Source organism: Vipera berus (genome assembly GCF_964194415.1).
Source record: "Vipera berus genome assembly, chromosome: 2".
Taxonomy (NCBI): domain Eukaryota; kingdom Metazoa; phylum Chordata; class Lepidosauria; order Squamata; family Viperidae; genus Vipera; species Vipera berus.
The window spans coordinates 32,845,602-32,872,504 of record NC_138203.1 but is presented as its reverse complement, the minus strand read 5'-3'; the positions used below and the strand labels follow the sequence as shown (position 1 = coordinate 32,872,504).

The 26,903-nt window shown below is 36.9% G+C and overlaps 1 protein-coding gene and 1 long non-coding RNA gene across 2 annotated transcripts in view; one reads left to right on the top strand and one right to left on the bottom strand.

The window, feature by feature from the left end:
* PDE8B (phosphodiesterase 8B) overlaps positions 1–26,903 on the top strand; it is a 43,835-nt gene that overhangs the window by 15,464 nt on the left and 1,468 nt on the right. Inside the window, exons 5-15 of the mRNA XM_081318727.1 lie at positions 2,291–2,379; positions 4,250–4,371; positions 9,644–9,721; positions 10,424–10,500; positions 10,871–11,035; positions 11,694–11,739; positions 15,459–15,585; positions 18,093–18,291; positions 21,312–21,529; positions 23,702–23,822; positions 26,132–26,299. Of these exons, the coding sequence (XP_081174853.1) occupies positions 2,291–2,379; positions 4,250–4,371; positions 9,644–9,721; positions 10,424–10,500; positions 10,871–11,035; positions 11,694–11,739; positions 15,459–15,585; positions 18,093–18,291; positions 21,312–21,529; positions 23,702–23,822; positions 26,132–26,299 (1,410 nt within the window). The remainder of the gene's footprint in view (positions 1–2,290; positions 2,380–4,249; positions 4,372–9,643; positions 9,722–10,423; positions 10,501–10,870; positions 11,036–11,693; positions 11,740–15,458; positions 15,586–18,092; positions 18,292–21,311; positions 21,530–23,701; positions 23,823–26,131; positions 26,300–26,903) is intronic.
* LOC308662653 lies at positions 5,373–18,183 on the bottom strand. Its single transcript, XR_014025255.1, has 4 exons — positions 17,302–18,183; positions 16,158–16,443; positions 11,345–11,431; positions 5,373–5,772 (listed from the first exon to the last, which is right to left on the bottom strand). It is a non-coding gene; the product is annotated as an uncharacterized lncRNA (long non-coding RNA).

Here is a 26,903-nt window from a genome sequence, read left to right as displayed (position 1 = left end):
GAACTGGACATGGAACCACTGATTGGTTCAAAATTGGGAAAGGAGTCCGGCAAGGCTGTATACTGTCGCCCTGCCTATTTAACTTATATGCAGAGCACATCATGAGAAAGGCAGGGCTAGATGAATCAAAAGTTGGAATTAAGATTGCCGGAAGAAATATCAACAACCTAAGATACGCAGATGATACCACTCTAATGGCAGAAAGTGAAGAAGAACTAAAGAGCCTCTTGTTGCGGGTGAAGAAGGAGAGTGCAAAACTTGGGTTGAAACTTAACATTAAGAAAACCAAGATCATGGCATCTGACCCTCTCAATTCCTGGCAAATAGATGGGGAAGAAATGGAGGTAGTGACAGATTTTATTTTCCTGGGCTCCAAGATCACTGCAGATGGGGACTGTAGCCAAGAAATTAAAAGACGCTTGCTCCTGGGGAGGAAAGCCATGACAAATTTAGACAGCACACTAAAAAGCAGAGACATCACCCTGTCAACAAAAGTGCGTATAGTCAAGGCTATGGTCTTCCCAGTTGCAATGTATGGCAGTGAAAGTTGGACCATAAGAAAGGCTGAGCGCCAAAGAATTGAGGCCTTTGAACTATGGTGCTGGAGAAGACTCCTGCGAGTCCCTTGGACTGCAAGGCGATCAAACCGGTCAGTCCTAGAGGAGATCAATCCTGACTGCTCTTTAGAAGGCCAGATCCTGAAGCTAAAACTCAAATACTTTGGCCACCTAATGAGAAGGAAGGACTCACTGGAGAAAAGCCTAATGCTGGGAAAGATCGAGGGCAATAGAAGAAGGGGACGACAGAGAATGAGGTGGCTGGATGGAGTCACTGAAGCAGTAGGCGTGAGCTTAAATGGACTCCAGAAGATGGTAGAGGACAGAAAGGCCTGGAGGAATGTTGTCCATAGGGTCGCGATGGGTTGGACACGACTTCGCAGCTAACAACAACAACAACAACATAGGGTTTTCATGGCAAAGATACTGGATTGGGTTGCCATTTCCTTCTCCAGTGGATCACGTTTTGTCAGAACTCTCTGCTATGACCTGTCCGTCTTGGGTGGCCCTGCACGGCATAGCTCATAGCTTCATTGAATTACGCAAGCCCCTTCGCCACGACAAGGCAGTAATCCATGAAGGGTTTTCCCATTGTATATTGCTATAATAAGCAGTTTCACTGGCAAAATCCGTCATCATCAATGGGTCCAAAATGGAATCTCGGTAATAACAGGAAACCATAATTATTTTGGCTATGATTTTTTGTCTTTACTTTCCTTATTACATAGGAATGCCAATGATATTTGAAGTTTCTTAAAACTATAGTTTTCATACACTACTGTATGCCTGAGATTAGCAACATAGCATTCTTTTCTTATTTCATGCATTAATCAAAACAGTGCTTGTTTGACATTTCCTGTCAATTGAGTTGTGCCATGGATAAATATTCTGTATTAGTAAACATCTATGTTAAGTGCTTAGTAATTTCTATTAGGAAATGCAATCCTACTTTTGTCCAATTAAATTGTTATACCTTAGAGACAGTTTTGTATAAAAGTTAAGGTGCCAGGCTAGAAACTGGAACATCATGAGTCCTAGTCCCATCTTAGGCATGAAGCCAACTGGGTGACTTTGGTCCAGTCCCTGTTTCTTAGCCCTAGGAAGGAGGCAGTGAAAAACCACTTCCAAAATCCTGCGAAGAAAAGTGTAAAGACTTGTCCAGATAGTTGCCAGAAGAGAACTTGGAGGCACACATGCATACATTCACCTTGCACTGGCAACTTATTATTTTATAAGCAAAAAAATTGCATATATACAATAATTCCAATTCAAGTTTCTAATGCCGCAGAATCTTTATTAGTATTTTGTACTATATTGAGAGAAGTTATACCCTCGTATAGCTTTCTCAGTCTGATAATCACCTCACCCAAATAGAAGCATTACTTCTAGAACTGCAAGCCAGCATCAAAGATTGTAATTCTAAGAGTTTTAAAATCAATATATGTAGTTAGTAACAGGATCCTGGCCTCTCTTATTAAAGCACAAGGAGGTAACATGATGTCAATGGGCATTAATGTGATTTCCCACACTATTTGCCCCAACATTTAAACAATACACACACACACACACACACGTCTAGATACTTTCCCGATATTGTTTGCATTTTAGAATTGCATTCCCTTGAGTTTAGTGCTTTGCAAGCAAAAAGTTGTTCAACTCATCAGTAGACAGTGTATTGTAGAAGTAAATTATTATAAGCAGTGACATCTACTTTTTGTTTTTGTATTTCCCAGAGATTTTTGGAGAATAACAGCATCATTGCTTGTTACAATGAACTGATTCAAATAGAACATGGTGAGGTGCGATCACAGTTCAAATTACGGTATGTAAGCATATTTGTTACCATTCATCTCCTGGGTTAGTAGAAGAAGCAGACTCCTAGTATCATATTGAAATAAATCTGTCCAGAGGTTTGGCAGAACAAGAAGGATGGAAACTAATCAAGGAGAGAATCAACCTAGAACCAAGTTCAAACAAGCAATTAATGCAATGACTTGCCTCCAAAAGTTGTGGATGCTCCAACACTGCAGTCTGTTAAGAAGAGATTGGACAATCATTTGTCTGAAATGGTGTAGGGAGTTGAACTAAAAGACCTCCAAGGTCCCTTCAAACTCTCTTATTCTATTATTACCACTGATGCTCAAATATCTAATTGCCTGTATTTCAGGAATAATTTACCAGATAGATTTTGCATGAGGATTTTTTCTTTATCCAAGAGTCTCTCAGGACTCATCTATACCAGCAGTTCCCAACCTTTGCAGCTTGGTGGCCCCACTGGGGAGAGAGAGAGGGGAACCAGGCCATGTGAGTGGTGGGCTGGCACACACACACACACACACACACACAGCTCCACTCACATGAGAAAAGAAAAACCTTTGGGGCACAGTTTTGCACTTCTTCAGGCTTCTCTGCACCAAAAGCTTTTGCAAAGAGACGGAAGGCCTGAAGCAGAGTAAAATCACTCCTCTGAAGCCTTTTGTCCCTTTGCAAAAGTTTTTGGTGTGGAGAAGAGAAGCCTTTGGGGACGCCGTCTTGTGTTCCTTCTGACTCACCAAGGCTGCCTGACGTTGCAAAAGCAGATCAGGTGTCCTGACTCAGTGAGTCAGCGAAGTTGAGCAGGGCATGCTCATCCCACTCAGCCTTTGCTCTCACCACTCCACTTTTGGAGCAAGCGGCTTGGCAGCCTGACTGGGGGAGGGGGGAAGAGGGGAACCAGGCCGCGCCAGTGGTGTGCCAGTGCACATGCGTGCACTCACAGCTCCACTCACACAAGAGGGAAGAGAACCTTTGGGGTGCCACTTGTGCACTGGCCCACCTCTCACCCAGTTCTGAATAGGCCACAGCTGCGGCCCGGGGTTTGGGGACCCCTGATCTATACTATGGTACTTCCGTGCCCATGCATCCTCTTTATCTGCAGATCAAGCAATTTCTTAATGGCTAGAACTACCCTTTAAAAATAACCAACAACTCAGTAGACACCAGATTAATGTTGCAGAGAATGGCTGGGACTCAATGTTTTTTATGCTGTTTAATGGATTGTATTTAATTTATGGTTTTAGGTGTTAAGCCTATACAGAGATTTGCCTATTTTTGTAAATGTATTTATTTGAAAAATCAGTAGAAATATTTGCGTCTGAGAGCAGCACCAAATGCCAGTTGGTACAATCTCAGGAAGACACATAAAGATATTTCGACTATCTGCAACTTGTATGTTGTGGGTTGCCTTCTCCTGCTTTACTATGTGGCCCTCTAAACATCCCTAATCAGAACATTTTCCTCACAAATGCCACTTTGGGTTAGGTTGCAAAGGAAGATTGAACACCGAATCTTCACTCTCATGCAAGTTGCAAATTGTGAAATAAATAAAAACGTGCATATTTAATATGTCTGAGGAAACATCTGGGAAAAATTGTGTTGAGTCCATGTCTTTCTGATTTCTTTCCTCCCCCAAATAAAAGTTATAAATTTATTTGGGAAGTGGGATCTATTTATATTTCTGTAATAGTAATAGTATATAATTCATATATTGACATTAATGTTGCATAGTTTAATAGGAAACTAGTATATTCTGAAAAGTATATTTTTAGAGGAAGGTGATGCATTTCCATGAATGCATAGGAATTAATCAGTTATAGCATCTTGAATTATTCAGTCGTACATTCTAACAATCTCTATTTATTGATTAATTATAGGGCTTGTAATTCGGTATTCACTGCACTAGAGCACTGTCATGAAGCAATAGAAATAACTAGTGAAGATCATATCATTCAGGTATGGAAAAAAGCACAACTCTCTTTAGAAAATGTGGTTATCTGTGTCACTTTAAACTAATAAAGGAAAGAATGACCATTGTCTGTAATATATGCACATAGGTAGCAATTCTGTTTAGATACTATTTGTCTAAGGAGGTAACATGCAAAGTTTTCTGTATTTTATTTTGGAACCCTTTTCTATTGGTGCATTTGCACTGAGTGAATACAAAGCAAAGCCTCTCTGTTTAGGTATTTGCTAGGAGGTTTTCCTACACTTGGGATTGTGCAAACAGAATATGAAATTTATCAAAATTTGATTTTAAGCTTTCTGTACTTGCTTATAAACTTCATTTCATTTTTTTAACAGTATGTTAACCCAGCGTTTGAACAGATGATGGGCTATCAGAAGGGAGAGTTAATAGGGAAAGAACTTGCAGAGCTTCCAAAATGTGACAAAAACCATGCGGATCTGTTGGATACAATCAACACCTGCATCAAAAGAGGAAAAGTGGGTAATAATTACCCTATGCTTTTTGCATTCTTTAATAGAATTTTTTAATTACAATCTGAATATGAAAAATCACTGTGATGTGATTCTCCTTTACTGGATAATATTAGGCAGAGACTGGGTAGTTATTTGCCATGGATGCTTTAGCTCAGATCACAAGATTGTTCTTGGTGCTGTCCATGGCCCCTTTTATCTCTATGATTCTCTGTATGTGTGGTAGAGTATGAATATGACATGCTGCATGAAAGCATCAGAAGGCCACCTGACTGGGAAAGACTAGATGGCAACTTTGAGGGTTTCATATAGAGAAGGACTGCAACAGACTTTATTACTTTTAGTAAGGCAGATCGAGTACTTTTTTGACTATGGCTTCACTTGACTTGTTTAGGAATGGCAAGGCGTTTATTACGCGCGAAGAAAATCAGGCGATAATATCCAACAGCATGTTAAGATAACTCCTGTGACAGGCCAAGGAGGGTAAGTATGTTAATGAAAAAGTGCATTGACCATAAGTAATGTGTATCAAATTTGTTTATTTATCATATTTGTAGGTGATAAGATTGTCTCTACACACAGTCTGTTGACACGGTTTCTCTTTTTTTTCCAAATCCAACCAGGGTTAAGTAGCACCCTATCCTATAGGTTGCATTTCTGCACTTTTAAGTTGGCAAAATAACTAAATCTGAGTAATATTATCTTTGGATTTTCATTCAGTCACTCACTCACACATTCATTTAAGGTGGAAATCAGAGTAGATGTCCAGTAGGGGGCTCCTATCACTTTCTCTACCCTTAAAACCCTGCAATGAAGGGGTTGAAATAATTTAACTCTGTTCTTCTGTTTCACATCTTGCTAGGTGGTCTCTGACACTTCAAAAGACCTAGAGTCTAAGTAGCAGAACTCAGATAACAAATATTGCCATCCATGATGTAGCTTGTTAGTTTTCTCTTGTTTCCTGTAAAAAGAAAATTAAATGTTGCTCTTAAGAATACTTAATACTTAAATTAAAGTAAATGCTTAATAAAGGTAAAGGTTCCCCCGCACATGCATGCTAGTCGTTTCCAACTCTAGGGGCCGGTACTCATCTCCATTTCAAGCTAAAGAGCCAGTGCTTGTCTGAGGACGTCTCCATGGTCATGTGGCCGGCATGTCTAGACGCCAAAGGAACATAGAACGCTGTGACCTTCCCACCGTAGTGGTCCCTATTTTTCTACTTGCATTTTTACATGCTTTCAAACTGCTAGGTTGGCAGAAGCTGGGATGAGTAACAGGTGCTCAGTCTGTTACGCGGCACTCAGGATTCGACCTGCCAAACTGCCAACCTTCTGATCGACAAGCTCAGCGTCCTAACCCACTGAGCCACCACGTCCCTCTAAATGCTTAATACTTAACTTAAATATTTAAAGTATCCAGGTACTCTGGTGAAATATGATAACTGTGAATTCTAGTCCCTGCTCATCTATGAATTTACAAAAGATTAAACTTGACAACGTAAAAGAATTCCGTCACTGGAATGTCCAATACCTTTTGTTAAATTAAAATGATGGTTGGAAGTTAAGGATTTGATTATCTCAGGCATGTTACACACTTTATACAAATTAAATACCATTTATCTCATTCACTGAGGTGATGGAAATTGCTGTTGCAGCCTTACACAGAGTTTTGTTAATATTAGTTGATCTACATGTACAGGATTCTGCTGGAAGATCGTCTTGTGTTTTTGATCCCTTTTTTCCTCACACCAATATTAGTGTGTGCCAATTATAATTTATGAGTATTTTATAGAATGACCTCATAAATAATAAATACAGCATTGAAATAAACTAACTGGATCTAGAATTTTTTGCTTTATAGTAAAGAGCAAGTAATTAGTCACCAATAAACACTGCATTTAATAATAGTGGCTTATTTTTATATTCATAGAAAAATTCGACATTTTGTGTCTATCAAAAAACTGTGTTGCAGCAATGATATCAGTAGCAACAAACAGGTAGGATTTTCCCTTTGTGCAATTGTTTGTCACCTTCTTATTAACAACTGGATGTTTCCAAAGTCTTAAAGTATATATCATTTAAAATATAAATGTCAAATCACATTATCATAAAATGTATCTTGTGACAGTCAACTTTTGGTGCTTGATAAGATGATATGCATTTATTTTAGAGGCCTCTCCTATGTCTTATCAGCTAATGAGGATATTTAAATTTATCAGCTAATAAGGATATTCAAATTTCTCTGTTTTGAACAAAAAATTTTAATGGAAATTTATGGTATTTCAAAATATACTGTTATAGTCATTCAGATACAATGTAATGAGGAGGTAGCTATACAGAGATAACAGCCTTGTAAAGTTTCTAACAGATGGTATATGATGTAAGCATAAGCAAACTATACAGTAGATATGGGAAACTTTTAGCCTCCAACAATAATTTAACTTTCTCTTTGACATCCCAGCAAGAAAGCTGGCACAAGACAGTCAATTCCCTGAGCACCTCCAAGTTGCAGCTGTCTGAAAAATTATTTTTGGTGGCCTTCAACTGTTTCTGATTAAGAAAGTTAAGGGATATTTACTGCTAATCAAGCTTTGTGTGGTGATAATAATGTATGGTAGGTCTGTATCTGGCTCTTAGGATGGAAGGTTATATGTCTCTTTTGTGTTTCCTTTTTCATATAACACAAGACTTACAGGACACATCATGATGAAAAGTGTGCAGGAGACCAGTTTCAATCAGGTTAGAAAATAGCTTTCTATTATTTGAAGAATCAGAACCAGTCTTACTATTAGGCTGAAGGATGCTTTATAAATTATGGCACTTATGTAGAGGCAGTTGATTCTGGAGTGGAACTTTTGTCCGTGAAATCTGGAAGTAGTTTAAACTCTTCACATAGCATATTAGGAGCTATTACTCTTTAGCAGACTGCTTCTATTATACAGTAGTGGCCAAAATTGTGGAAACCTTTTGGGAAAAGTGTAATTTTGAGGTTTGATGGCTAATAGCACCACTTTTTTGGGGGAGTAGTATCATAAAATTATATATCAATGGAAAGATAGTTTAATCAAGAATGTAATGCAACATACTTTGTTCAATTATCTGTACTGTATTCTATGAAAAGTTATAGCCAAATAACCAGAAAAAGGAAGCACAACTTGCTTAGGTTGATATCAGGTAGCTTTCCTTCATCTGATTGTAGCCAATGAGCATGAGTGTTTAGAGAGCCAATCACGTGTCATCCTGTTTTGGCAATGAGCCAATCAGATCACAGTAGGATTCAGTTATTGATGTCATGTACTGAAGCTGAGAGGAGGACATTTGTCAGTGTGTTATGTGATCGCTATCAAGTTGGTTGGTTTTTTTCCCTTTTGTTTAGTGAGCTTGTAAAACGTAATAAAATTAAAGTAATGGTGCAAAGAGTTGACAGGTTGCCCGGAAAGCGATGTAAAATAGTATTATTAAGCGAACAAGGCTACAGTTATAAAGAAATTAGAAGAAAAAATGGTGGAAACTTAACCAAAGGTGGCATTGAGCCTTGGTGGAGCAGTGGGTTAATGCCTCCTTAAGTAACACCAGCTGCCTGCAATTATTGCAGGTTCGCATCCCACCAGGCTCAAGGTTGACTCAGCCTTCCATCCTTCCGAGGTAGGTAAAATGAGGACCCAGATTGTTGGGGGCAATTAAGCTGACTTTGTAATAATGCCGCTTGGGGTGTGTATGTGAAAACCCTAATAAGCAGGCATATACATAGGATGAAGGCTACTGCTAAGCTTGTAAGCCGCCCTGAGTCTTCGGAGAAGGGCGGGATATAAATGAAATAAAAAAAAAATCTACTGTACACTTTCCCCAAAAGGTTTCTACAATTTTGGCCACTAGTGTAAATTCTACTATATATTCTATTAAGCTAATTAGTCTTTTCAGTGCATGTATGTTTGAGTAGACTAAAAATATTATTTTCAACATATGCAAAAAAGTGGAAGAATGTTTCATTAAAATAAATTGTGACATAATATTGCAAGAAAATAGAATATAGAATTAAGAGATTGACATTTATAGATTATGCTTCTATGGCATAGGCCCAGGCTATTTGGAGGAAAACCTTCTCTTGTTGTTTCTGCCAGCCTCTCTGGATCTAGTTCAGAGGGCATGTGCTGGGTGTCCTCTATGCCATCTCACTGGACACTGGAATCATGCCTTCTCATTGGCTGTACCTGCTCTGTGGAACAGCATCTCCCTCACCCCCAAGATTTGGATGACCCCAATCTTTTTAGCCATTCAGATTGGGCCAGGGAGCAGATGAGCTCTGCTAGTATGGATGTTTTATTGTTGATTGTTTATTGGATGTCAAGGAGGTGATGATGGGGGGGCGGATTTTTGTTTTTAATCCTATAAATTGTGTAAAATCACTTGTATGAAATGGATGACAATAAGAATGCTATAAATGCATACATACATACATATATACATAGATATTATGGCTAAATACCACTTATTTGGAAAGAAGATACTATAAAATAATAAACTCATGAGTTTAATGTATTCCTGGTTATTCTCTAATAGGTTTTTTTTAACAACATATTATCTTTAAATCAAATCAAGTTTAACATATAATAAGGCAGTAATAAAAATTGGCTTTGAAACTACGAAATTAAAGAAGTTGGTTTCTTTGTTTTCTGTTATCCTTCCCTATTTAATTGAGGAAGGGTTCATTTTTAAATTTCTGATCTGTAGTTGGGAGGCAATTTAAAAAGTCAGTATTTTAATATAGGGAGAAAAAGTGGCTGTGAAAATAAATCCTACTCCTTATTAAATCCTTTCCTTTAACATTTATAGACTCTCAGTCCTTCAGATGCAAGAACAGAAGGAAAGAATCCATTGATGTTAAATCAATAACTTCTCAAAGTAGTGATGGTAAGAAATGAAATATGCAGGAGATATTATTCAGAGCCCTATGTTAAAAGCAAATGCAATTGATGATTTAAGTGATTGGCATTTAATTTAATATTTTAGTATAATCTTTTCTCAACTGGGCTGTTGAATAGCAGAAAGAGGCAGTATAAGTTTGAACAATGGAAAAAATAGGCACAATTAGGGCTCACAATTCTGTTGCTGAGCAATAGAGATACAAAGTGAAATGTCATGTTACCATGCCTGATCTATGACATTCAGCTGTTGTTCTTAAATTAATCACCCATGGTCATAAGGCAAGTTATCACATGACCATGACTTGCAAATTCTTGCTGACTTCACTGACTTTGCTTCTGGGAAGCTGGCAGTGAAGGTTGCAAATGACAATCACATGACCACAGGATGCTGTAACTATCATAAACATGTGTTGGTTGCCCATATTGCAATCATATGACCAAAGGGATGCTGCAACAGCCACATCTTCAAGAAGCACTCATAAATCTCTTTTTTCAACACTGTCATAACTTTGAACAGTCACTGAACCAGCAGTCAATAGGTGAGGACTATCTGTATATGCAATATAAACATAAGAACATACTATTTGGAACAATCTAATTTCAAATAATACAGTGTATAAGAGAAGAGCCTTTTTAAGGTTTTCAAATAGCCTTTTTAAAAAGCCTAATTCTTTTCTGTTTAATGCAGCACCAAGTTTACAGAATCATCAATATTCATCTATAGCAAGAATCCATTCCATGACAATAGAAGCTCCAATTACAAAGGTAGGAGGCAAAGACTTTCTGATGTCATTTTATACATCAATAATCCTTTACAAAAAAAGCACGTCTATTCTTATTGTATTTATTGAAATATCAATTCATGTCACACAGAAATGTTGGGATTTAGTATAATTATGAGTTTCTGTTTATGAATGGATGGTTGTTTTGCACAAAGTCAGTATAGTGAATTTTTAAAATAAGCAATTATATTTTAATTTAATTGATTGAAGAATTAATCATTTTAAGGCCAACTGCTTTATTCGGTTCATAGTTCTTTTACATGATAACTCAATATTGCATACAGATTTTATAAATACACTGGATTGAAAGCAATAATGGCTTTATTATTTCTTTTCCATTTGTAATCCTACAGGTTATTAATATAATCAATTCAGCTCAAGAGAATAGTCCTGTGACTGTAGCAGATGCCTTGGATAGAGTGTTGGAAATCTTACGAACAACAGAACTTTATTCTCCACAGCTAGGAAACAAAGATGATGACCCTCATACTAGCAATCTTGTTGGAGGTCTGATGACTGTGAGTAAAGAGACATAAATCACATCATCAGTTTCACTAGTAAAATCAATGGCTGGTATCCAGGCTCACATGAACAGGTTGTCATCATCAAGGATTCATTTGCTGTACATGTCTACCATTGAAAACATGCTAAAAAGAAATTTATAAAAGCAAGCAGCTGTGGTCATTGCAGAAGAAACAGTTCTAGATTCTTGGCCATAAGGAGAAGAGAATGTCATGAGAGACCTCTTTTGGACTGATTGTAAGAATAGCATTTCATGAAACCCATAAGCTGATTTGTGATGAAAATTCTATAAACCCATATCTTACTTTTATGAATGCTGGAAAGTGTGGTAGAAGACATTTGTTGTTATCTTCTCATTTTTAATTGAAAACTCGGTGCCTTCTTTGATAGACCTTGAAGAAATAAAACAGTACATATTAGATATTGGATAGGACTGCATTTTCAATGATCTTTTTGCAGATTATGTAGAATATTAATATAGACATATAGCCACTTTTATGATTATTTTTAACATTTATATTCCTATAGATTTATTAGCAATGTTATCCTGCTGTTTAACAATAATATGTATAATAAATTGCATTTATTGAAATGTAATTTCATCTTTTTTTTCTCTTGGTGTATGGAAACCTTTTCTTTTCTTCATTATTTCAGGATGGCTTGAAAAAACTGTCAGGAAATGAGTATTTATTTTCTAAAAGTAAGTTTGTATGTTAAACTCTCTTTTTCTGTTCATTCATATCAATATTGCAAAAAAAATTTTTTGACTAAAAAATCAGAAATACAAAACTCTGATATCTTAATTTGTTTCATTAATTGTCCATTGAATTTGGCACATAAGCAGTTTAGATGTGATAGGTTTTCACACAACATTTGGAAAGATAAGTTTATCCCTTTTTATTACCCCAAACTATTTGCAGTGCAGTAAACAGAAAACATTCATTAAACTTGTTTTGCTGTAATACAAGAAATAACAGAATAATAGAATTGGAAGGGACCGTGGAAGTTTTCTAGTCCAACCCCCTGCTCCTATACCATTCTGGATGAATGGCTGTCCAATTTCTTCTTAAAAACCTCCAGCGAAGGAACATTCACAACTTCTGAAGGCAAGCCTTTCCACTGGTTAATTGTTCTCATTGTCAGGAAATTTTTCCTTACTTCTAGATTGGTTCTCTCCTTGATTAGTTTCCATCCATTGCTTCTTGTTCTCCCTACTGGTACTTTGGAAAATAGATTGACCTTTTCTTTGTGGCAGCCCCTCAAATATTGAAAGACTGCTATCGTATCACTCCAGTCCTTCTTTTTACCAATTAGGTATACCCAATTCCTGCAACCATTCCTAATGTGTTTTATCTCCAGCCCCTAATCATCTTTGTTGCTCTTCTCTGCTCTCCTTCCAGAGTCTCAAGTTTTCAGATTCCCGCCCCCCACCTCTCCCTCTCTCTCAAAAAAAAGAACCCTTGCAGCATTTAATCAAAACAAGTTCATTTTAAACCTTCTTAATTTAAACTGTTGGCAAGCTTTTTGGCTTTAATTATAGATGGGATAATTTCCTATTTGCCCGCATATAGATGGGGAGTTGAACAACTGGCCTTGTGGTGCAACTGGAACAATCTTGAACAGAACACACTCAAAACTGTAGAGATGATAGTAGATTTTAGGAGAAGCCCTCCTATTCTACCACCTCTTACAATACTAGACAATACAGTGTTAACAATAGAGACCTTGAAGTTTCCAGGTTGTATAATATCTCAAAACCTAAAATGAATACCTACCATCAAAAATGTCATCAAAAAAACACAACACAGAAGGTTCTTCTTGTGCCTACTCAAAAAGCTCAGATTGCCCAAGGAGCTGCTGATACAGTTCTGCAAAGAAATTATTGAGTCTGTCATTTGCACCTCTATAACTGTCTGGTTTGGCACTGCAACCAAACAGGACAGGCCCAAGCTTCAACGGATAGTTAGGACAGCAAAAAAAAAAATTGCTACCAGCCTGCCCTCCATTGAGGACCTGTATACTGCATGAGCAAGAAAGAGGGCTGTGAAAGTATCCACAGACCCCTCACATCCTGGACATAAACTGTTTCAACTTCTTCCCTCAAAATGACACTATAGGGCATTGCACACCAGAACAACTAGACACAAGGAGAGTTTCCCCCCCATGCCATCATTCTGCTAAACAGCTAATTCCCACAACACTCTCTATGCCCTGGGACAGGGGTCAGCAACCTGAAACAGTGAAAGAGCCACTCAGAACCGGTTCCCTCACAAAAGGAAAAACTGGGAGCCGCAAAAAATGCGTGCGCATGCGTGTACATGGGTGCATGTGCAGAACAGGGTTTGACTGAAGAGTGGAGACAAGGCGAGATATGCACCTACCCTGCATATTTGAATTGATTGGTTGAACTTTTTTAGTCCCACTTTTTTGTTTTTTGGACTGCACATGGCAGAGGACTGGGAGCCGCAGGAGACAGCTGAAAGAGCCGCATGCGGCTCCGGAGCCGCGGGTTGCAGACCTGTGCCCTGGGATGTCAAACCATGTAGTAGGGCCGTATTACTATTATCCTTCTCATCTTTCCTATTACCTATTCCTTAGTATCATATGACTATAACTTTGTTGTTTGTACCTTATGATTTATGTTGATTGCTTTTATTAGTATCCTATAATGATTGTGTTAATTGCTTTTATTTAGTATCCTATGACTATCACTGAGTGATGTATCTTATGACTTATGATTATGATCATGGTTATCATTTGTTGCTTTCATATACACTGTGAGCTTACTCACCAGAGACAAATTCCTTGTGTGTCCAATCACACTTGGCCAATAAAGAATTCTATTCTATTCCATTCTATTCTATTTTAATCCTAAATTGTTCCTTTAGTCTTATCTTTGATCTGGGATGGAGAATCACTGACTAGGTGGCTTGATTGCTCTTCTGCATCAACTATCCCTCTTTAACTTTGAAATAATTGTCTTTTGTATGTGTTTAAGAAAGGGAGGGTTTTTGCAGGCTTCGCTGCTGCTGTGAGCTTGTTGTCTTTTCTGCAGCCCTTGACCTTCAGACTCACAATAAGCCTGCAGAACCTTTTCAGAACTTGTAGATCTACTCATAAGGAGCAGACTTTGACAGCATACGTGGGCAATCTCCCAACTTCTCCTTATCTGGAGAAGTGCCATTGATTAGGGCTTAATGTCATGTTGCTGGTCTTTGCTGCAGCATTATTTCATCTGTTCACAGAGGTATATTAATCTGCCATTTTTCCCTCACCTGCTAAACCAAATAAATAAGCAAACCAAAAGTGGGACTTTGACTGTGTACTTTTGGCTGCTATCTTAGCTTTTTTGCCCTCTCTCTTCTGACTCTATTTTTAACATGCATAGAGAGCAGAAAAAATAATGGACATAACTAAAGATTGAAATGTAGATAGAGAAGAAACCAAATTTGTGATAGATCATTAAAGATCAAGTTTAGCAAGAACAGAGAACAATACTCTTGCTTGGGGGCAGTGGGGAGCACCAAGCCAAAGACGAAGAGAACTGGGAAGAATGTATAGAACTAGGAAAGGGAAGAATAAAGCACACAGGAATGTAGAAGAAGCTAAAGGCCCCTGTCTCAGAGTTCTGTACCCCACCAGCAGATTCTCTATTACATATATTTCCATGATGTAGAATCTACTCTCAGCTTTAATCCAGTAAAGGTGTAGTCGTGTATATATTTAAGTCACTTCCTATGTATACAAAACTGAATATTCCTACAAATACTGTGTTTGCATCATAATGTGCAAACTTTATTACTGTTTTATTAAATAGACTGCTTGCATCTTCTGATGGCCTTAGATTCCCTATTCCAGAACTACAAGTTATTACTTGTACCTAGCTGGCTGTTGCTAAAGCAACACTGGGAACAGTATCAGCAGCACTGAACAAGTATCAAAGAGGCTGTGTATTTTATATTTTCACATGTTGAAACACACTTCCAAGTTCATAATCTAACTTTTGAGATGACTTACGAAATATAATAGCACTGAAGTGTTCAGTACTGATAGGCCTCAGCCACTCCATAAGATGGAGAAGAAAGGAGGGCAAAATTGCATTAGGCAAGGTCAGTGTAAGAACCTCCCCAAGCCTAGAACGTATCTCACCCTGGTGTCTTTTCAGAGTACCTTCTTTTCATCAGCAAATGGCTAAGATGATGCAACATTGAATATAACAATATAAGAAGGCAAGGCACTCCTTTCCAGCAGCCCCATTTTACATCCATGTGTTCCATGTCTTTCCAAAGGCATGGAGCTTCTCCATGTTTAAGCTTCCTAACATCTCTAGCTTAGCCTTGAGACTCTCTTTTTATTAATGGCTCTACAATTGGGCACATGTTGACAGAATCATAACCTGCCTGTTCCCCATTTGTACAGATATGAATCAGAGCCAATCAGTGCCAATCATCATCAGTGATGCTCCGCCCTGCATTGGACACTTATTGGATGATGAAGAGAGCTGGGACTTCAACATTTTTGAGCTGGAAGCTGTTACAAATAAAAGGCAAGCTTTACATCTGTGCTCATTAGATAGATAAAAATAGAAGTTTCAGGCAGTCGCAGTTTTGTCATAAATGAAATTTGTGTGGCTTATTTATAATTGTTTTGGCTGCATCACTGTTCTGACCCAGGTCGCATAGGCAGATGCAGGCATCAATAAAGTCTTTTATTGCACCACTAAACCACAACAGAAGGCCCTCCAGGGGTGTTGATAAACCTCCACTTCACTTTTTCCAACAAAACAACCATCAACAGTCAATGTAACCCAGTTCCACCAGCTGGGTCCACTAGTCACCAGAACGAAGCCCCCAAACAGGAATAAAGTCGAAGTCCACAAACCAGGTGCAGAGTTTGCAAAATAAGGTCCATAAACTAGTCAGTGTCTGCAAATCCAAAGGCTGAAACACGAGTCAAAGTCCATGAGTCAAGGTTTTCAAAACTCAGGGGAATGCATGTCAAGACAAATGGTTGTTCCCAATGAACACATCCTCCCCCGGCCTCTGGTTAAATCACTGTGAGTCAGGTGTTCCCTGTGAGGACGGGCAGGGCAACCTCCTCATGAGCAGCCTCACAGACCTTCTCTGAGTTTCCCTCTGCTCCACTCTCCATGGACCATGCATCAGGTGGGGGAGGCAACTTTTCCTTGTCAGAGAGGATCTGTTGTCCCTCATCGCTGCTGCCTGTCTGTAGGTGATCCTTCCCCACATTTGTGAAGGCAGGCTGCTCCCCATCCAGTCGATCACTTCCCCCACTGCTGGAGGGCCTGGAACAGCCGGACGTTCCACAGGAGATGTACCAGTTTCAACTCCTCCTCCTCTTCCTCCAAAACGGGGTCTGACAGGGTCATGACAGACACCTAGCCCTGGCAGGATTACAAATATCAACAGAATAAGACCTGTAAATGATGTGCTTTTTTTTCTATGCTTCATTTAGATCCAAGTGGTTTGTAAATTTTAAATATATTAAAAATAGCCTTTTTAATTCCATCTGATCATTTTATTATTTTATAGAAATGTATATATCATTGTTAAAATATTTTATTGTCTGGTTAGCAGTGTGATATTCCGGGCTGACAGTACTTTAGGGTGGTGCAAAATAGCATTTATTGTTATTCACAACTTTCCTAAAATACAGAAGTTTTTTTAATGAAATCTTCCCTAAAATACTGTGTTGATACTATGTATTTTCAAATAAATAAATTGCTTAAAAATAAATTCCTTTAATGCTATCTTAGTTCCCCAGATCCAGTCTTTTTAATTCAATTTTTTATATTGTACTTTTAAAAATATAACTATTTCCTTTCATATGTAAGTTTCAAGAAGTTTCATAATAAACATGTCATATTCATCATAAACCTTTTAGATGGATTTTTTTTTATCAGAAAGGATAGAATAACTGCTAAGCAGACTGTTCAATGTTGCTGTGCTTAATCACGGTCAATTTCTTTGAAATGTATAAATTAAACCAAGATATATCATGTTTCTATCACTTGTGACTTTTAGGGATGGAACTACACAGAATCACATATTTATTTTTGCTAAATTGTACCTCAATATTCTCTCATTTTATGAAGAAATTGTAACTGCTCTTTCCCAACTGAAATTAGCTGCAAAATATTTAAGAATATTTCTTTACTGCCCTTCTCTCTTTAAGCCACATATCATTAAAGATGAATTTTGGGTACTTTCAATTACAATAATGTATGTTGCTAATATGGTACCTGCTGTTTTTCTAATCTCTCATCTGAAATTCCAAAGATTCCTTTCCTGTCAGATGCAAATTGGCACAGAATGAAAACTGCTCCTGGAGCCTTCAGCTGAGATGATGGTTGCAGTTGTGAGGATAACTCCTAGCATACGAAAAAGAATTGGACACACCCAACATACATTTCAGATAATGTGCAATTTGGGCCTTTATTTCTTTCCTTTAGTCTCCCTTCTCTAATTTCCTTCAGCTGTCATTTAGTTGGTTATCTTTGGGGGAATGGGACCCTGTACCTCAATTTATAATGAAGCAAGAGTGGTGGTACACAGGTAGTCCTCGACTTACAACCACAATTGAGCCCAAAATTTATATAGCTAGACAGTTGTTAAGTGAGGTTTGGTCCATTTTACAGTTGTTAAGTGAATCACTGCAGTTGTTAAGTTAATAACAGTTAGTTGTTAAATGAATCAGGCTTCCTTACTAACTTTGCTTGTCAGAAGATCGCAAAAGGTGATCACAAAACCCTGGGACACTGCAGTGATCATAAATATGAGTAAGTTGCCAAAGCATCCGAATTGTGACCATGTGACCAAGGGAATGCTGCAACTGTCTAAATGTGAAAAGCAGTCATAAGTCACTTCTTTCAGTGCCATTGTAACTTCGAATGGTCACTAAACAAACTGTTGTAAGTCGAGACCTACCTGTAATTTATCTAATATAGCTACTATCAGTAACCAAAGTCTATAAATATAAGAAGTTTAGTGATGAGTGACCTTGTTTCTTCATTCCTTTCTTGTTATGTTCCAGACCATTAGTTTACCTGGGCTTGAAAATTTTTTCCCGTTTCGGCATCTGTGAATTCTTAAACTGTTCAGAAGCCACACTGCGCGCCTGGTTCCAAGTGATTGAAGCGAACTACCACTCTTCCAATTCTTACCATAACTCCACTCACGCAGCAGATGTTTTGCATGCTACAGCATTTTTTCTGGGCAAAGAAAGAGTTAAGGTACAGCTTGTGCTGATAATTATCTGTTCCTGTTCCAAGTATTATTAACACATTCATTTTATAAAAAAGGAGAAAGATTAGTTAAGAAGCAGTGGTTTGAAAACCAAAGGGAAGTTAAGTTTAGGTTAAATGCTGAGGAAAAGGCATCCATCTTTCCTTTCCTTACAGATTTCCTTTGGTAAAAAAAAAGATGGAAGTTAGAGAAAAGTAAGAGGAACTTACAAATGAACAATGATACTGGACCTTTCCCTGCCACAATCAAAGTTTGAGAATTGGATTGCACAACGACACAATAAAAGGCTTGCCTATAAGTACCTTAACTGGAAGCCTTTTCCAAATTATAAATTCAGAATCTTTCATTGAATAAGCACAAAGAAAATCACTATGAGATGGCATAACAAGGAAATCCAATCTTGTTCAGCACTTTCAACACAACTAGGGATACAGTAAGGCAGCTCTGTAGCCAAAGGTTTCTGTGATGCACATATAAAAGAAGTGGAGCTTCATTTGTACCATTTTGTCTACCCTCTTGATTTTTTGTAGCCATGCCCTCCAAATACTTCTGGAATGCGATTCTGCATTCTATATAGTTGAGTCTGGTTTTCTTAACTATTGCATTTACAAGAATAAATAAACTATTGGCTTCCGGTTTGCGCGCGCGGCGCTTCTGGATGTGTAGGGACAGTCTGTCTCCTGCCGTCTGTTTCTTTAATGTTTGGAGGACCCTGAAAGGGGTCAAAAATCGCCCTGGAGGGGCGATTACCGAGAGGAGGACTTCCCTGTGATCGCAGAAGGGTGACAGCCCTCCTCTAGAATCCAGGATCATCTCCTTTGGCCCGAAGAAGAGACCGGCCATAAAGATGGCTGATCACTTAGCCCCTCCCTGCCGAAAGCCAAAAGTACTACCTAGCACTAAGAAGCAATATGGAGGACCTGGGTGAGCTTTTACCTTTCCTATTCCCTTAATCATCTTCCTGTGGGACTTTCCTGAAAATCTCCTTCCCCATTTTTTTAGAAAACGGCGAATATCTACTTTGGGAACAAATCTTAAAGCCTCAAAGTCACAAAAGAAATCCAATTAAAGCAGCAAAGAATTTAAGCAATTTCAGCTGTATTTACTAAAAAGCTTCTATTTGTTGCTGGGGACTCACTATCCTATTCTGTCTTTAAACTGTGAATTAAAGAAAAAAAATTGGACTAATCCTACAAAAGTTCTATATTAATTTGGAAAAAGAAAAAGAAAAACCTCTTACATTGCATGTTATATGTTATTGATGACATCTTGTGGCGAAACCTGGTACAGCAAGTAAATTTCCTTTTTCTGTTGTGAGAGCTGAATGAATAATAGAGCTGTTCTTGAAGATAAGTGTGGGAACATCTGGCGCTGAATACAACTCTTCAGAAAGTGGAAAATCTTTGACTATTATTAAAACAGCCTCCATGGAAGATTTAACTGTAAACAACAACAAAATGGATGAATACATCCCGCCACTTGATTATAAACTAATACTGGATACGATCTTGGCAATGACAGAGAAAATTAAAGCCAAGCTGCAAGAAAAATCTGACAATTTAAAGCCACCAAATCAAACTCTGACTGTAAATGAGGAAAAGATAACCCAAAACCAAATATAAGAAGTGGAAACTAACACTAAAATAGGAGATTTCAAAGAACAACAAAAGCAACCTACAGAAAACCTTAAAGTCCAAACTTTAATAGCAACTACAAAACTTACAAGCCAAAAAGTAACAGCACTTGAAGAAAGCAACACCAAGAGTGAAGACACTAAAGGCCTTCAAATACACTATATTGAGAATTCAATTAATCAAATGTCAAACATAATACCAGCTACTTCTTTCTACCTAACCCAGACAGAATTAGAAGAACAAAAAGATTTGACTGATTTAATGACAATTATATTATATCAACCACCAAAAACCGAACTACCAAACAAAAATACAACGGTTACAAAGGGGACATTTTCCTTGCAAAACTGACATTTTGATACGCTCCCTGGATTCAAATAAGGGGTCTAGGAAGAAAGGAAGATACATTTGAGAATTTAAAGATACCAAGAGCAAAGTATGATTGGCACAAAAGGAAGGCAAGAGTTAGATTTAAAAGACTGAACTTGTTTCTTTTTGGGGATTCCTAAAAATAGACTATAAAAATATCTTTTTATGGATTAAGGGGAATCTCTAAAAAATATCACTGATTTTACATTTAATTTTTAGATTTGTAAAGGAAATATAACTCCGAACTATATTATAGAATTTGGAATGACTTATCAAAAGATGGTATTTTAATAATTGATGTATGGTTAAGATGCCTTATAGAATATTCAGTGGCTATTTTTGAACTATAGTATAGAATCTAGAATTTTATATAAAAGATAGCATTTTAATAATTGTTGAATGGCTAAGGCAAAAATATATATTTCTAATAATTGGTGATTTGCTAAGATGAAAATTAGACTTTAATGGTAAAACATAAAAATGTTTTGTAATGAACAATGTAAGTTTTGTAGACAAAAGAATTATTCTTTATTGCAATAGGGAATTGTTGGCCACCCAAAATTAAGCTTTTTTCTATATACTATAGGCTATTCTAGAATATCCTATTTCAATTAGATAAAATTTAAAAACAGGATATTGATATGTATTAGTGAAAATATATTTTGAATTTTGTTGATTGACTAGGTTATAACTAGAAATATACTAACTGGCTTATTTTGACTGTGTAATCACTAAGGGAATTAGAGAGGGCATCTCTGTTGATGTAACCTGACCTATTTACAAATGGCTATTTCTTATTTTAATTACCCAACCACCATATTGTTTCACAAATACATGTACAAGTAAATATTAAAAATCAATAAAACTTGTTTTAAAAAAAGAATAAATAAACTATTGAAGCACCACAGGGAAATGTTACTGAAGAGCAATATATTGCCTACATTAATCCAAATATGAATGCAGATCTATTGATGATTGACACAAGACTTAATTTTTCCTTCTAGGGAAGCCTTGATAATTTAGACCAAGTAGCTGCATTAATAGCGGCAACAATACATGACGTAGATCACCCAGGACGGACCAACTCTTTTTTGTGCAACGCAGGCAGTGAATTGGCTGTTCTCTACAATGACACTGCTGTCTTAGAAAGCCATCACACAGCTCTGGCCTTCCAGCTGACAACAAAAGACAACAAGTGCAACATTTTTAAAAATCTTAACAGGTTAGTTTCTTCAAATTTTCTTGGATTTGAGCCTGGGAATAGTTTTCATCTGTGCATAGTGTGTGAAATTAGTCTCTTTCAATATTTGGTATATGTAATATAGCTGACATTCATGAATATCAGTTCACAAGAATATCCAAATCTGAAAAATATGATTCTAAAAGAAATTCACATTTATATCTGTATGAGGATTCTTTTCATTTTGGAAATATATTGTAAGTTTGCATAAAGTGTGCATTAAATATGTTGCAATGTAATGTGCTAATATGAAAATATATTTCGAACTACTGTGGAAAGATACTAGTTCTCAATTTACAATCACAATTCGGATTGGAATTTTGGTCATTAAGCAAGTCATCACATGACCAGACCCTGATTTTATGACCATTTTACCACAGTCATTAAGGAAATCACTATAATTAAGTGAATCACATGATCCTTAAGTGAATCTGGCCTTCCCAATTGATGCTGCTCAGTGGAGACTGCCGGGGAAGGTCACAAATTATAATCTGCAGGATGACTGCAGGATGGTGCAACCAGTTCTAAGTGTGAGCTGGTTGCCAAGTGCTTAAATTGTGTGGGAGTGGTGTGATAGCATTAACTTCAAGGATAGGTCATAAATCACTTTTTCCAAGGCTGTCGTAACTTTAAATTACCTTTAAACAAATCGTTGTAAGTCAAGAACTATCTGGATACAGATAGTCCTTGACTTACGACCACAACTGAGCCCAGAATTTATGTTGCTAAGTGAGAAATTTGTTAAATGAGTTTTGCCCCATTTTATGACTTTTCTTGCCACATTTGTTAAGTGAATCACTGCAGTTGTTAAATTAATAACATAGTTGTTAAATGAATCTGGCTTCCCTATTGACTTTGCTTGTCAGAAGGTCGCAAAAGGGATCACATGACCCTGGGACACGGCAATTGTCATAAATATGTGTCAAATGTCAAGCATCCAAATGTAAATCACGTGATCCTGGGGATGCTGCAATGGTCATAAGTGTGAAAAATGGTCATAGGTCACTTCACAGTGCCATTGTAACATTGTACAGTCACTAAATGAACTGTTGTAAGTCAAGGACTACCTATATAATTTATTATTTTGACTTAGGCAACACAATAGCACTATGGTTCCAGAAAATTAATATGGTGAATTTATTTTTACTTTACAGGTAGTCCTCGACTTATGACCACAATTGAGCCCAAAAGTTCCATTGCTAAGAAAGACAGTTGTTAAGTGAGTTTTCCCCATTTTATGATCTTTCTGGCCACAGTTGTTGTGTGATTCACTCCAGTTGTTAAGCTAGTAACATGTTTGCTAAGTGAGTCTGGCTTCCCCATTGGCTTTGCTTGTCATAGGATCAGAGAAGGTCACCACATGACCCTGGGACATGGCAGCAGTCAAAAATACAAACCAGTTGCCATGCATCTGAATTTTGATCCTATGGCCATGGGGATGCTGCAACGGTCACAGGTGTGACAAACAATCATAGGTCACTTTCCTTCAGGGCTATCGTAATTTCAAATAGTCACAGGAAATAGCTTTAAGTCAAGGACTACCTGTATGAAGCAACTAAAATAACACCAAATGCCAACATCATAATACCCAAAGAAATGCAAATACTCAGTCCAATGTTGTATGAATATTCCCTGTATATAATGTAGGTTGACAGAATTGTGAAGTAAGCAACGTTTAAAATCCAATAGGATATAAATTTTATTAAAAATAAAATCATGAATGTAAATGAATGGACAACTTGTATTTTACAAGACAGACTTAGGACCAAGTTGAATAGGGACCGCAACTAAGAATGGCAACCGAGAAAGGAGCCTGTTTGCCCATAAAAGGAAGACAAAGACAAGATGGGAAAAGGGAGTGGAATGAAGCAGCTGTACCTCTACTCCTTACCCCAAAGGAAGCCTACTCTTGAGTTTGTGACTACCTCAAATGCCTGCTGGCTTTGGCCATACCTGCTTTCATGGGGCTCAAAAGCTAAAGCCCACTTGTAGTGCAGTCAAACTGCGTGTTATACTAACACATAACTGCTCTACTTCAAGGAGATACCTATATAATCAAAAATGGATTTGCCAATGTGATACCGATATACGTGGGAAATCAGAAAAGGAGTCAGTTTTACCAATATCCATTCAGATTGCTCTTTCTCTTTTCAGAAATCATTATCGAGCTCTTCGTCAAGCAATTATTGACATGGTCTTGGCAACAGAAATGACAAAGCACTTTGAGCACGTGAACAAGTTTGTGAACAGCATCATCAAGCCCATGTCCTCAGATGAAAGCAACTCCAATGTAAGCAGCAGACTTTGTGAATAAACCAAAGCATTTCAGTCAGATGTCTTTTTTCAATTTTGGTCATCTTTCATTCATATGACAGCAATTTTCTAATGGGAACAAGGGTGATTTGCATTTCATTTTCAACCATAAGTGCCCATAATTTTGTCTGAGTATATTCTTCTTTATTTTTATGTTATTTTAATGTTCGTAGTTTGAATTATTAATGTAATGCATGCTTCTTCATAATTTAAAGGGTTTATTAAAATGGAAAGACTGAGTAACGTGGAAATTATTAATAATAATATTTCAAGGCTTTGCGAACCATACATGAGATCATACAAAATAGTTTAACTCAGGATAAATTGGAAGATTGGTTCACCCAAGCAGTTTTTATCTCTTTCTGACTGACTGTGGTTCTTAAGAGTTTTCAGTGAGGTGTTGCTACATAAGGAGTTTACATTTTGGTCTAAGAAATAAGCTGCTGCAATAAAATGTTGCATTGTGCAATGGATCAAAGTTGGTCTACAACCACTTCACCCATTCCATCCTTGCCAATCCCCATTGAAAAATCAAAGCAAAACCTGACCTTTGGTTTTTAAAGTTTTCTGCAGTCAGATAGCATTCATTGAATGCTGAAATTGCTCAGCCTAATGTTTTTTTAGTTCTTTTGCAAACCAGAGTTTTGATTATGCTGGTCCTTTCTTTTCTATGAATACTGCCATCACTCAATATGTAAATATAAGCACTCTTAATTGAAGATTGGAATTTGTATGAATTTAGCAGTGTGTATAGATCTAAGATTTTATTTAGAATAATTTCAACACTACATTCTTTCAAATACTGTATGCACCTGTTCACATATAGTCATGAAGGCATTACATGGATTTACATGTAAAATGATAGTTTTATGTTCCTATGGATTTGAGTTACTTTCATACCTGTATTAATATAAATATCCAGGTGGAAAGATTTCTAAAAATATACAAAGAGCTAGAGGAAAATTTGCAATAAATACGTTTTACAATATTTTTCATATTGGAGTCACCTATATCTACACCAGTTTAAGTTCTGTGAATTTCAACTCCAGAACTCCTGAGCCAGCATAGTTCTTATTATGCATTAGATGCCAAAAGGGTACAAATACAAGAGTTCTGGTAGGGCTGTGGTCAAAGTGCAGTATTGTAGACAAACTCTGCCCACAGCCTAGAGTTTGATCCTGATGGGGCTTGAAGGTGATTCAGTCTTCCATCCTTCCAAGGTTGGTAAAATGAGGACCCAGATTGTTGGGGGCAACATGCAAATAATGCTTACTTGTAAACTGTCTAAAGAATGCTGTAAAGCACTATGGGGCGGTATGTAAGTCTAAATGCTATTGCTTTGCTATACAGTATAATGAAAATCTATGGCTTTTTATACTTTTATTTTGATTATATTATAAAATATATTACTACATTGTTTTTATAATACTTTGCTCTTTGTATAATTGAAACCTTTATCACCAGTTACAACAATGGTGGAGGGGTTTTTTAGCACATAGGAATTAGTCAAAGACTTAAGTAAGGTGAAACGAAGGAACTTGCCTTCTTCACTTCACAATTACTAGTATGGAGGCTAGTTTCTCTCAAAATGAAGCTCTGAAGGGATACTGTGCTCAGGCATCACCAAAGCAAATTGTGTTATATTTTGGAGCTTTATACAGTGTAACTTCAAATAGGATTTTTTATTTTTCTATAGTTGTTGAGCATTTAACAGCTATGAGCCAATGCATATATAAAAATAAATTGGTTCAATGAAATAAGTGTAGAGTATGCAGCTAATATTTTATTATTAAAAATACTTCAAGATGTTGTGACCTTTGACACAGATGTATTCATAGTATAGTAAAAAAAAAGATATAGAATAAATCAGTGGCCAAAGAAACCCACATCTGAACAAGAATCCCTCATCATTGTTTTGGTTGATTCATTGTCACCATAATAAATTGAGGTTTACAATATTTGAATTCATTAGACTGAATTCTGACACTACCCAATAATCAGTTTCCTGAGGATTGTACAAAACATACACATTTCATTGCCCCACAAAGCAATGAAAAATCATAAACGCAGTACACTATTTCAGTTAAAAAAGTATTGTACCTTCTGATAAGTTTAAGTAAGAAAGCAACTTCTTCACTGGTTCAATTCTCCAAAACCACCAAGTGACTATGTAGTTTTCCTTATACTGCATATTTACAGACTATTATGGTAATATTATATAGTGACAATGAGCAGTAATGCCAACCAATACTATGAATATCCATTTTCCAGAATGATGGTAGTGATTGCGAATACACAAACAGTCTCAAGAACTTTCCAGATAACCAAATTCTGATCAAGCGCATGATGATAAAATGTGCAGATGTTGCAAATCCATGTCGTCCACTAGAATTGTGTATTGAATGGGCTGGGAGAATTTCTGAAGAATATTTTGCCCAGGTATGAATTTACTATTGTTAGAAAATAAAAAAAAAACATTTTAGTTTATCATTCTAAAAGCTAATGCTTCTGAAGTAATCTGATTAACATGAAAAGCTTAATGTAATAATTTTATTCGTGTTACTGAGCAACTATTTCTTATTCCCCAATAGCTTTTAATTTATTCTTATTTGTATGGTGCCCTGCTTACATATTTTACTTTGGGTGATTAACATCATGTTAAAATGGACAATCTGTTTCTCAATCATCTTATAAGAGTAGACTCTAATGCCAGAGCAATAGCATCAGCTCCTAACATGTTAAATGCTGAGAAAACAAATTCTAGTCTTAATCTTGAGATATGAATTGTGTGTAAGAAAGGCAGAGTAAGAAGTGAAATGCCATTTTTCATGCACACATACTGTTACATGTGTGTTTATCTCATCTTTATCTTGTCTGGTTAAAGCAATGATTTAACAATCCCACATTATTTTCCCTTATAAGACAATAGATCTAGTTTCATTTAGGATTACATTTTCAGTTGCCAACAAACTCAGTTTTGTTCATTGAGTTATATACGTTTTCTTTGCTAAATCAGTTTTAGTCCAATAATTAATTATAAAAT